The sequence below is a fragment of the Apis florea genome, unplaced genomic scaffold, assembly GCF_048593485.1.
Source record: "Apis florea isolate Af1SG1 unplaced genomic scaffold, ASM4859348v1 contig_2411_pilon, whole genome shotgun sequence".
Taxonomy (NCBI): Eukaryota; Metazoa; Arthropoda; class Insecta; order Hymenoptera; family Apidae; genus Apis; species Apis florea.
In genome coordinates this window covers 450,671-463,260 of record NW_028256580.1, presented here as the reverse complement: position 1 = coordinate 463,260, position 12,590 = coordinate 450,671, and the positions used below count along the sequence as shown (strand labels likewise).

The 12,590-nt window shown below is 41.0% G+C and overlaps 2 protein-coding genes across 4 annotated transcripts in view; one reads left to right on the top strand and one right to left on the bottom strand.

The window, feature by feature from the left end:
* The window catches only part of DNAlig3 (DNA ligase 3), a 21,021-nt gene extending 8,431 nt beyond the window's left edge, over nucleotides 1-12,590 (bottom strand). For all 3 annotated transcript variants that reach the window (XR_015291342.1, XM_086905339.1, XM_086905340.1), the window contains exons 1-3: nucleotides 12,310-12,590; nucleotides 4,421-4,754; nucleotides 3,640-3,951 (exon numbers count right to left, since the gene is read on the bottom strand). Coding sequence is in view for 2 of the 3 variants with exons in the window: in XM_086905339.1 (XP_086761465.1) it covers nucleotides 3,640-3,951; nucleotides 4,421-4,733 (625 nt within the window). In the remaining variant the exon portion in view is untranslated. The remainder of the gene's footprint in view (nucleotides 1-3,639; nucleotides 3,952-4,420; nucleotides 4,755-12,309) is intronic.
* On the top strand, nucleotides 3,023-11,979 carry LOC100863101 (uncharacterized). Its single transcript, XM_086905356.1, has 4 exons — nucleotides 3,023-3,374; nucleotides 9,065-9,234; nucleotides 9,321-9,543; nucleotides 9,938-11,979. The coding sequence occupies exons 2-4, from the start codon at nucleotides 9,088-9,090 to the stop codon at nucleotides 9,997-9,999; spliced, it is 432 nt and encodes a 143-aa protein (XP_086761482.1). The 5' UTR covers nucleotides 3,023-3,374; nucleotides 9,065-9,087; the 3' UTR covers nucleotides 10,000-11,979.

The following is a 12,590-nucleotide window of genomic DNA, read 5'->3' as shown; positions in this document are numbered from 1 at the left end:
GTGCGATTACGATTATTGCGGGTCCCAAACGAACGAAGAAGAGGCAAATAAAAGCTCGGTCGCAGCAAAAGCGGAGGTGACTTCATACGTTTAGATTAAAGAGGAGCGCGGTAATTAATGATCGATTGGCCGAAGGAAACGCGAGAGAACGATAGAGAGAGGTCACCACCAAGATACCACCAATCGTACAAAGTGTAGTTCCGCGGACGAATGATAATGCAGCTTCGCTTCAATGAGATTTTCCACGGGTTACGCGAAAGAAGGCTTTATATATATATATATATATATCCTTGTTTTCTCTTCATCCCCCCTCTAATTCTGAGGAGAGTACAGGAGAGCTTATTAATCTTACATTATTCTTTCTTTTTTTTTTTTTAATTCGTTCTGGTTTCTCAACAAACAATTTTCTGCTCGTTTACCTTTCGCGCATGATTATCGTGGGCATTAACCCGTTGAAAAAGTTAACTAGTTAAAAATAAAATTTACTTTAAAATGCTCGAATAATTCGAGTAATTGTTGATTGTTATTTGCGATTATTATTATTACGTAATTTTATTCGTAACCTCAACTGTTAAATTTTTACTGATCGTGGGTTAGGTCGCGGTGAAAAAGCTGGATGGACCATCGAGTCGAGTCGAAATAATATGAATCGCGCGAAAATCGAATTAACGGGCAAGTTTCTAGGAAAATGTTCCAATTTCCAACAAGAGGGTCTCTTCCTCTTCCGAGAAATTACAAACTGTGCGTGCGAATGCACAGGATGGATAGAACCCGGTGGCACGTGGCGGAGCGCAACGATGCCCCGATTCGAACACCGAAACGGGCTGCTGTTTCTGCTGCTCGATGGAATTCCGTTCCTATTCTCCTCATCATCGTCGAAAATAGAGCTACCGCGCCATTTAGACGCGCAAATCGCTTGGTACAATGCCGGTATTCTTCCTTTCCCGATGCCCGATATTTCCACTTGGCCAAAACGAATCGATCCGCGGATTCTTGATAGAGATACCGAATTAGAACCTGTTGCGTCTATTTATATACCCGATATCGAGGAATTTGTTTCGCGTAATAAGTGTTTCGTTGATACGCGGTTCGAATAACGTATATTACGACAAAAATTCACTTTTAAATACGAAATATAGGCAGAGAACCAATCGATAATTGATCACATTTTAATAATCGAGAGAATATTCTGTACATTTTCTAAGAATTAAATTTAAAGTTAACTAATCGATTCATATTATAGAAATTCACACAATGATAACGATTTGTCAATGATTTTTTTATATCGTTCCACGTAATTTTCTACTTTTTTTTTATTAAATTAAAATTAATTTATTCATAAAATTAAATTATCGTTATTTCGTTAAATTATCACTGTTTAATAGGCCCAGCCTATCGGATAATTTGTAGAATAGGATTGTCGAGGATATCCCCTATAGCCACAACTTCTCATTTTTAATAAATATTTTTCTCCTCAACATCCGTTTCTTTAGACCACCATTTCCAATTCTCAAGGTCCAGTTTATCGTACGTTTGTGAAATTCGAAACGCTTTCCTAAGTTAATTGCCTGCCACAACTTTTTTGCTAGTCCGTCCGTCGCCTAGATATTTTGCGCGCTTACTTAAGAGTTCGAATGTACAAATATTTGTACATACGTATATTTTTTTATATATCGGTTATTATGTTATATATATTTTCAACGATAAACAATAAATTATAAGAAAAAAACAGTATCGTTTTCTAAAAATTAAATATCCATATAAGTTCAAAATCGAGAAAAAATTTTATTATTATTATTATTCGAACCACTATTCGTTGTATCGAGTTTGGCAACACTGCGCAATACTGCAATTTTTTTAAACGCGTTTCTTTCTTTCTTTCTTTCTTTTCTATTCTTATTCTATACTTTACTCTGTCGCTGCTTAGAAACGATTACTTGAAAGAACGAATACTTAAGCGCGATCCAAGGATCCAACCTTGAAAAAATTTCTCTCCCGAACAATGATAACAACAATGAGACGATCTCTCGTCTCGTGTTAATTTATTATTATATCGAATGGAGAAGAGATAAGCGCCGCGTTCGCGTTAAATATCCTTGCTCTCCACGGGATTTTACTCGAATGGAACAACTCGCGATGTATTTACGTCCATTGAAAAGAAGGAATCGTGTTACTAGATCGTCGGCCGCGGGGAGAAGCGAGAAAAAAAAAAAAAAAAAATATATATATATATATATTTCGATAGAGGAGAATTCGCGTTTTTCGTGTTCATTTCGTCGACTCTCGAAATATCAAAGGAGAGGTTGTGGTCTCGTTTATCGTTAACGGTTAATTGCTCGGGGACCAATAAATTCCTCTCCCCTCTCCTCTTAATTTTCAATCTCTAATCAAAACCCTGATTATTAATTCGAACTCGCCAATTTCTCGAGATCCCTCTCCTCTCGAGGAGAAGAAGAGGGGATAGGCTTTTTCATCCTATCCAAAAAAAAAAAAAAAAAAAAGAAAAGAAAAAAACAACGAGCGAGAGAGTGATAGTGAGTTATCGTAGATGATATACCTATACTCACTTTGCTCGACAGATAGTCGTAGTTGAGAATCGAATCGCGATCAAGCCCCCCGTGAAAATCTATCGATAAAAGAAGAGAGGCGTGAGGGGACAGGGGGGGGGGAGAAGAGAGAAAAAGATTAATTGGAAGGTCGCGAAATCGAACGCGTCTGCTCATTGTCGTGATTGACAATGAAGATAAAGAGAGAGAGAGAGAGAGAGAGAGAGAGAGGGAGGGAGAAGGAGGAAAAATTAAAAAGAAAGACAGAGAGAGAGAGAGAGAGAGGAGACGCGAGTCTAGCGCGCGATAAACTAGGAGGGGAGGGAAGAAAGAGGCGCGTGAAGAAAGAGGGAAAGAATGGGCGAGCGTCTGGAGCCAAGCTGGCTGCACGAGAAGGGGCTCGACACCGCGTCTACGAACCGAACTTGATTAGGTGGGGACAGCTGAGCTTATAAGACACCAGAGCACCAACCTTCGAGACTAATAGTCGCGAAACGGTGAATGTGTAGTGAGCCACCTAGCCTTCACGCTTCTCGCGAAACAACTAACAACAACAATAATAAAAAAAACAACGATAATAAAAATAACAATAAAAAAAAATAATAATAATAATAGAAAGAAACAACGAAACGTTTCATTTTCCTTCGAAAGGGAAAAGAATCACCAACGAAAAGTGATCCGAGATCATCAGTGATACCGTTGGATGATATCACGAGACATACGATAAATCGTTTTCGAATCGAGCTTTTTTCCCCCGTGACTGACGACAAGATCGAAACATCGGGAAAAGAGAAAAGCATAACGACCGAGAGACTTTCAAACAGTCGAGTAAGTATATACATACACGCATGCACGCAACACATACGACTCGGGGACGGTCGTTCTAGATAGAAAAACGGATGATCGAGAAATATTCATAGACCGATCATCGTCGACTCGTTTCATAATAAAATCAGATAGATATCGAGGATACCAACAACAAGTCGAATCAATCCAAGCAATTTGGAAAACGAATCTTACGAATTCGACGAAAGAATTGATCTTCGTTCGATTATCATTATATTAATAATTCAGAGATCAAAACTGAACTTACCACCTTCGGACCCTTTGTTGAACATCCTCTTCACGACGGCCGTTTTCTCCGTGTACGCGTCCACCCTTGCCACGTCGTTGCAAACCCGTTGAAATTCTTCGAACGAATCGTCTCTCGTCGTCCTCTTCTCCGGGCTCTTCGTCGCCGAGGAGCTATCCGTTTCTTCCTCCTCGCTCGAGGATACCGAATCCTTCTCCTCTTTCTTCTTCTTCTTCTTTTTCTTCGTTTTTTTGCTCGGGGAAGGATCGGATTCCGCGCCAATCTCACTTTTGCGTTTCCTCGCCTCCACCCCTTTCCCCTTAGGAGTGTGATCTGAAGAAAAAAAAAAAAAAAGAATGGAAAAACAAATGTTTCGATAAACAAATTATATCGCGATAGAAATATTTTCGAATTTCTTTATCGACCGGTCCTTCGGTATACATTCTTAAGTTTACTATTAATTCGAGAAGGAGAGAAAGATGAAACGAGAAAGGCTCTCTCTCGGGCGTGGAATTTCTTTATCGACCGGTCCTCCGTATTTATTCTTAAGTTAACTAATTAAGTTAAACTATTTAATTCGAGGAGAGAAAAATGAAGAACGAGAAATATCTCTCTCTCGTCTCTCGGGCGTCGAATTTCTTTATCGACCGGTCCTCCGGTATTTATTGTTGAGTCAACTGCTTGATTCGAGGAGAGAAAGATGAAGAACGAGAAAGGCTCTCTCTCGTCTCTCGGGCGTCGAGATCATCGATGGATGAGAAGAGAGAGGGGGGAGGATAGAGGAAGAAGAGAAGATTCTTACTTTTCGAATCCTTTTCGAACTTTTCGATCATACGAAGGACGGTCGCCTTGTCTTCCTCGCTCAGATCCTCCCACCCGCTCACGTCCACCGCGGGATCGTCTATCCTTTTAGTGGTGGCCCTCTGCCTCGCGAACACCTCGAACAGGCAGGTCAAGTGATGCCACGCTTTCATCTTGCCGTCCGTGAACGGATTCGCGACCAATTTGGCGATCCTCACTGTGTCCTTCTCTATCGGACACTTGCACTTCTTGCATTTGGCCCGCCCACTTTTCGCCCTCTCCACCGCGAACGGCTTCTCCTCGTCGTTCGACATCCTCCTTCGCTCCTCCTCGTCCTGGAAAACAAATTGATAAAATCTATCTATTTATCTATCTATCTATCCATCCATCCATCTTTTTTTTCGAAATTGAAAGTAAACAGAGAGACGAATTGGCATTGAAAGGAATCGCGTGAAAAAAAAAATATTCGATCCATATTTCGAGCGTCGAGGAGTGCAGGTAAACGGTTCACGGGACGTGAATGGTTAGTGGTCCGCGTCAAGGATCGGGCGGACGCGACGCTCTTCGAAACTCTCGATAAGATCAAGAGGCAAGATTCGTAACGATAATACGTAGGGAAAGAGAGAGAGGTTTGTGGGGAGAAATGTTGGTGTACAATATACGTCTGACATTTCCAGTCCAATTTAATCTTAAAGGAGGAATTCGCACCGATCTTACGAATCCTACGTTAATTCCTCTTGCAAAGCGAGAATTCGCATATATAATTTCTCAATTACTTGTCTGCTTATTATTATCATTTAATCGCGATATATATATATATATATATATATATATATATATAATTTTGCACGCTAATAGTTGAAATTACGAAGTTAAAAATAATTTATTGTTTGAAAACGTAATATTATTCGGACGTTTAACTAGTTACTTTTTTCAACGTTTGGGTTAATTAACCCAACTCTGATTAAACTAAAATAATTTCATTCTTACGTATACCATATATATATATATATTTTATTTCCCGCAACGTTTCGATTCCAATAAATATCAGAGACGTCGCGATTTATCAAAATTGCACATTTTCATTTTCTTTTTCGTTTATTCAAGATCGTGTCGCGGTTACGCGACGAACGAAGGAGAAGGATAAAAGAAGAACGGCCACGAAGGTTATTGTTGTTGTTGTTGTTGTTGTTGTCATCTGTCCGCCATTTTGCCGGGCGTGCGATTTACCGAGATGCGTGGAAAAAAAAGGAGGAGGGGGGAATCGGGGGCCCGGATAAGGAGAGACCGTTAATTGAACGAGACCGATAAACGGCTAGGGGGCAGTTATCGTTCGTTTACGAGGCGATTGGTCGGAATCGATGTCGTCGTATACCGAAGTCAACCGCGGGTGGGAAATCCCGCGTCTAATTATCCTATTCTCTCTCTCTCTCTCTCTCTCTCTCTCTCTCTCTCTCTCTCTCTCTCTCTCTCTCTCTCTCTCTCTCTCTCTTGTGTGTGTGTGTGTGTGTGTGTGTGTGTGTGTGTGTGTGTGTGTGTGTGTGTGTGTGTGTGTGTGTGTCGTGTGTGTGTGTTCGTGTGTGTGTGTGTGTGTGTGTGTGTGTGTGTGTGTTCGTGTGTGTGTGCGCGCGCGCGCGCTCGTCCTCTGTTTTCCACGCTAGTCTCAACAACTCCGTCGGCCCCCTCCCGCCCGCTCAATGAAAACAAATTACGAGATTTCTATTTACGATCATCATCGAAAACGGCCGAGCTCTCGTGTCCTCGATTTTCGAACAAGCTCCTCTCTCTCGCTCTCTCTTCGTATCGGGATCTCTCCCCCCCCCTCCCTCCCTTCGTTTTTCTTAACGGTTTATTGTCGTTATCGGTCGAAACGCGAAATCGAAATCTCGTTTTTGAGATTTCTCTTTCTTTCTTTCTTTCTTTTTTTTTTTTTTTCGAGATTTCTTTGCCGCGCGCGAGCGAAGCACCGAGGCGAAAGAAATTTTGCTGGCTCGTGCGAGGCGATATTTCGAAGTTACGAAGTCACGAAGATTATTCTGTTTTGTTTTCGAAAACGATGTAACAATATTACGAATTATTACGAGCGATTCGATCGTTAATTTAAACTGAAGTGAATCTCGCTTGTTCCAAGGAAGAAAAGGACGAACGCGCGCGCAATATGATCCCGAAATTTTTTTCTCTGTTTTCTTTCGAACTTTTTCCCTTTTTCGAGATAGATTCCAATTTTGGGAAAATATTCAAATATGGGAATCGAGTCGAATAAATCAAGACACGCGCGACATTTCATTTCGCGGTCGAATCTAACGAGCGTATCTTCGTTAACTTTTTTTCTCTCTCTCTCTCTCTCTCTCCCATCGTCCCACATCGACACACACGCGCCCATAGAAATACGTCACAACGTCGAAATATCGTTTTCTCCTCCCTTCCCCGTTGGAAAACAGAGAGGATCGTCGTCCACTTTCCTGAAAGAAATCCTCCTCGTTGAGCGCGCGAGAAACGTGCGAATAAAAACGTGGTTGAAAGATGGGCACAAAGAGAAGCGGGTTGCCTCGGTCGGTAATTAACCGATCCAGCCCGAGAACTTTCGACCGTTCCCCTCCCCCTCCCTCCCCCCTTTTACACACGTATCGTCGAGAAAATTCGAATCGAGCGGAAGATCGGTAAGATCATCGCCGTATTCTCCGAGGCTGACGTCAACTTGGACGCCGTCCGCATGAATTCGCGACGTATATCGCGAAATGGAAAAAACACCGAAACATTCGATACGATCGAAAAGAGCGATGTTGCGCAACGATCTCCGTAGTTTATCGTCGTATTATTTACAAAAAAAGAAAAGAAAAAAAAAAAAACAGCGAGAAGAATTCCTTCCTCCTCTCAAAGGAGGAGGAGGAAGGTCGCGTCGCACGTGGGTGTAGTTCGTGGCTGCCTCTACAGGTGGTAGGAGGTGCGGTTAGGGCGGAGGGCGGCGGAGGATCCCGCCCGGGGTATAATAGAGGGTGCAACAGCCCTCCGCGGCTCACTCCGCGCATCGTCCTCCACGAAAACTCCTCCAAAATCTCGCTTGAAAATCCAAGGATATTCCAACGGCTTTTTTTTTTCGATATATATATAAAATAAGGTAGGATCATTTCCTCGGGCGGCGAGGGGAAAAGGGGGGAAAAGTGTCTTCTTCCTTCGCCAACGTAATGGACTCGTAATTTATCGTTATTACGCGAGTCGATCGATCGAGCGCATCACCATCCTCCTCCTCCTCCTCCTCCTCTTCCACTCGCGCGAATCGATCGTTGCTAATCGTTTTGTTTACCAACGTTCACCATTCGAACCACGCGCGATAATAACCGTGAACCGCGACCCCCTGCGGCGACACACACACACGCGCGCGCGCGCGCGATTCAACTGCGTCGTCTTCAAAAAAAAAAAAAGAATCGAAACGATCCTCGTCGTGAGCCGGTGGCAATCTTCCTTATCTGCTTCATTCTTCTTCCTCCTCCTCCTCCTCCTCCTTTCTTCGTTGCTCGTGCGTTTATATATATATATATATATACATATATAACAGATCCAAGTTTCGCATTTTTCCTCAGGTTTTATTCCACTTTTATCCCCCCTCGAACGAAAGAACGAACTCAAAGAAATTCGAAATTTCTTCGAAGGAGAGAAACGGCAGGGGAGGAAGGAAAGGTGAATGGTGAGAAAAGCTCGCGATTGTACTCGTACCCCCCCTCCCCCCGCCCTCCGTTCGAACGAATCGGATCGGGCGGCGGCGGCGGCGGCGGATAAATCGGCGGCCGGGCTGAATGAATTCACGCGCCGTTTCTCCGCGCGGGTCATCGAGGATTATCCCTTACCTCGAGGCGATAAGAGGCGCTCGTCCGAGGGGCGCGGACGGCGGTTGGATAAGATTACGCAGAGATCGCAAACAAGAGGTTACACACGAATATGATGACGAATCCCAGCGATCTACAACACCCGTTCGTCAGACCGATAATCTCGTCCGCCGATTTCGCTCGTTCCGTCTTTTTCTTTTTTTTCTTTCTTCTTCTTCTACTCTTCTTCCTCCTCCTCCTCCTCCTGTTCCTGTTCCCCGTTACGCCAACGCGCGCGCAAAAAAAAAAAAAAAAAAAAAAACGATAGATAGATTAGAGCGTATGTTATTATTGGAAGAGGGAGGGATGGACGAGATTCGATACGAGATCGCGTAAACGAGAAAGAAGCGTGGTGTATCTTGGAGGGAGGTGGGAGAGGGGGGAGAGGAGCGAGCGACGAGCGCGCCTAACGGTATCTTCGTTTTCAACATTTAACTGCGGTATTTTCCTATTAATAAATAGATTTGTTTGGGTTCGAGCCGCGGTAAAGGGTTAATAAACGGGGCTAAATAAACGTGACGCGATTCCGCGATGCGACGCCAAGGTTACAAGGCTTCGAACAATCGAAGGAATCGATTGGTGGGACGCGTTTCTCTTTCTTCTGGGATGCGCGCCATCTGTCCATAACACGTTTCACGTTTCGAAAAATGTCCGGTACGCTGCGAGTCGAATGGACGAGAGATATAACGATTGTGTCCCCTAGCTCTTTCTCTCTCTCTCTCTCTCTCTCGTTCTCTATTCGAGTCGACTAATTTCAGTGGTGATCGTCTTTTTTCTTTCAGCGATAAAAAAGAGGACCGAGGGAATGACGGGAAGGTCGAGCGCGAAACGAAGGACAGCCCTGTGTCTGTTGGCACTGTTGTTGTTGTTCTTCCGTCTCTCAGCGTCGTCCGTCGTCGGGGAACCGATCCCCGAGTCCGAGTTCTACGGCAAAACCTCGGACAACGATTTCGTAAGCATCCAAGTTTCATCATTTCTCTCATAGCCCGTTCTCGCTATTCGCCTCATTCGAATCTTTGCACGTGTTTTAATCGGCAGATATTGCTCAACAAGCTGAAGGAGTTGTTCGAGGAGAAACAGTACGTCGCGGAGCGGGAGAAAGAGTTGGACAAGGAACGTATGAAGATCCAGTCGATAATAATGGAGGGGAAGGAATCGGAGATACAATCGGACTCGGATTACTACGCTGAAAAATTACCGACACCGAATGCCGTGGTTAGACAAGAGCCGCAGCATTCCGGCAAACGTACCATGATCAGCTGTGAGTAGAGACACCTTCCTACCTTCGCCACCTTTCCATTCCATTCCATTCCATTCCATCTTATACTTTCAATCTTTCGAGAAAGTTGGAAACGCTTTGAAAATAATCGACAATTTCGCGAACTAAGGATCGAGAGAGAGGGGGGGGAGGAAGGGGAGAGGAGGGGGAGGGGGAGGGGGAAGGGAGGATGATAAAGCGATCGATTGGGCCAATTGACTTTTGATTCGATTCGTTGCGTCATATCGTCAACGATATCGTCCATCGTTGAAGGATAAGACGACGATCGATTAATTCCGTCTATCCCATATTTCTTCCCAAAAATGTTTTCTTCCAAAAAAGAAGAATTCAAAATCTCGCGACGCATTTATTCATTGATTCTTGAATTGTTGTTTAGATATGACGTTGTGCCACTTCAAGATATGCAACATGGGGCGCAAGCGGCAATTTCACAAGTAAAAGAAACAAGATAAATGAAATGGTTGGCGGATGATGGGCCATGGGATCGAGAATGGTCGAGCCTCTTGCGCGGTGCACCCTTTGCCTCGAACGAGACACGCGAAAACAGAGGGAACGGAGGAATTTCCATTCCTCGAATGGAATTCATTGGCTTTTTAAATTCTCCGAATTCGACCGATGAAAAAAAAAAAAAAAAAAAAAAAGAAAAGAAAGAAAGAAAAGAAAAGAAAAAAATATCCGGCTCCGATTCGGCGCCTTTCACACGATCTTTCCAACTCTTCCGTTCAAAAATCATTTAAGGCTCGTCACATTTGTCACACTGTGAAGCGAGGAAAAGTTTGACGATCGGCGGGGCCGATATTTTGTTACAGACGATATATTTTTCGTATCGAGGGACGCGAATGATCGTCAATTATCATCTTACGATCGATTTACGAGCGATCCCCGATCGGCGAAAAGATATTGGGGATTACGAGCGAATGCGCACATATTTCACCAGTATCGTTTAATTCGATCGAGGACACTGCATTCGCGGCTCGACAATTGTTCCTTTACGTATATATTCAATATAATTTTTCATTGAATGAAAACGCAATAAAATTTCTCGATAATCAATTCATATTTTAGAATTTGTTCGAAAACGGAACTAAGAGGACGAAAAAGGGACGAACGAACGGAAAGAGAGGAAGAGAAAGAGAGAACGAAATAAATTAAATTTAAAAAGTGGAGTGTCCTCGACGAGCCATCGATAGAAAATCGAAATGGCGAATAGGTATTTATTCGTTAGGTTTAAGCGAGAAGGGTGCAAGGGCCGAGGCTCAAATGTTCTCGAAACTGTTTTTAAAGAAATATATGCATATATACATATACATATGCTGAAAAGCAAGAAAATGAGATTATCACAGCACGTACAACTAAAAAAAGAAAAAAAACATTATTCTATTCTAGTTAGCGAAAAATTTATTACGATACTCTGCTACCCGTTTCTTTATATGTATGTTCAAGTTCAAACATATTCGTAAATAGAATGTAAACGTTGCTATACATCAATTATGATTTACGACTCTTTTTCCAATCGCACGCATCTTGACAAAAATTTAACCGTTCTACCTTTCCTATCCTACGATTGTTATCGATATAAAAACGAATGATACTTTTGATAAAAAGAAAAGAAAAAAAAAAAAGCAACAAGAGGACGAATAAAAGGAAAGAGAAATGTACGTCGACGATCTCAGGAAAAAAACAGAGACGGAAAAAGAGAGGCCGCCTGCACCCTTCGTTATAAATTATTTATAATCGTTTCGGAAAAAGAAACATATCATGTTTTTATCTAGTTATTTTATGTGCCCCTTCTTATTTATTTAACCCCGATAAATTCGTTACTTTTTTAGTAGCTCTTCATCCTGAAAATGCATCGTCGTTTACTCCAAAAAAAATATTTTATACCTGACTAGCATTCTACCGATCGTTTTTCTACTAACTTATTTTTATTTTTTTTTCTTTATAATTTAAATACACTCTACGTGCACTTATGTCAAAACTGTCGTAAATCATTTCTTTGTAAAATCTTAATCTTTTCTTGTACAATGCTACTATAATTATGATATTTAGAAACGTATCTAAATCTCTTATCTTCAAGTTTAATCGAATTTAACCATATGTTTTAGCCTTAAATCGCGCAAGACTTAAAGCGGGAAAAATTAATAATCTTCCATCATTGTGATTCCCCCAATAACAATGTAATACAACAATAAAATAAATAAAATAATAACATAATGAATAATCATAATAAAAAGGATAATTATACGAGCAATATACATATGTGAACTTATTATTTCTATTGTCTCGAAATGAATCAAAACTTCGGAATTGTTTAAATATCGTGACAACGAATATTTCTCGACTCGTAATGATCTCGAAAAAGCGCTCTATTTTCGAACCATATATTAGATTATTAACGAATAAAAATATAAAAATATATGTATTTTGTATTTATTTATTATACAAATATGAATTATTATTAAATTTTCGTAAAGAGAAATAACGCGTATATATAATGCTGTGCAAAGTACGTACACGTGCTCAGTCACGTGAGATAATAAACGTTACAAATAATTACACAATGATAAAAGTTGCGTTTACATACATTATAACGTATATCCCATTATAACCTGACGATTTATTAATACGATTATATTGATGTTATATCGACAGATTAATAATAGAAAAACAATAATTTGAAGTAATAATTGACATAACCTCAAACTATTTTTCGGTTTTTATAATTAAGTTTTAAAATGAAACACTTACCAGTAATCGTACGTCCTTTATATTCTTCTAATTTTTTAGATTCACTTACAACATGATAAAAATAATTTTATAAATCATAAAAATCTCACTATTATTCACAAAAATCACAACCAAACTATATCGAATTCATTTTTTCTATAGACTATAATTACTATTTAAAATCTAACATTTACGTTTTTGTTATTATATACATTAAGTTTTGATAATATCAGTAATATATTGTATGTAATTACAAAACAAACAACAAATAAATATCACATGCTCGAGAACACCGAAATATT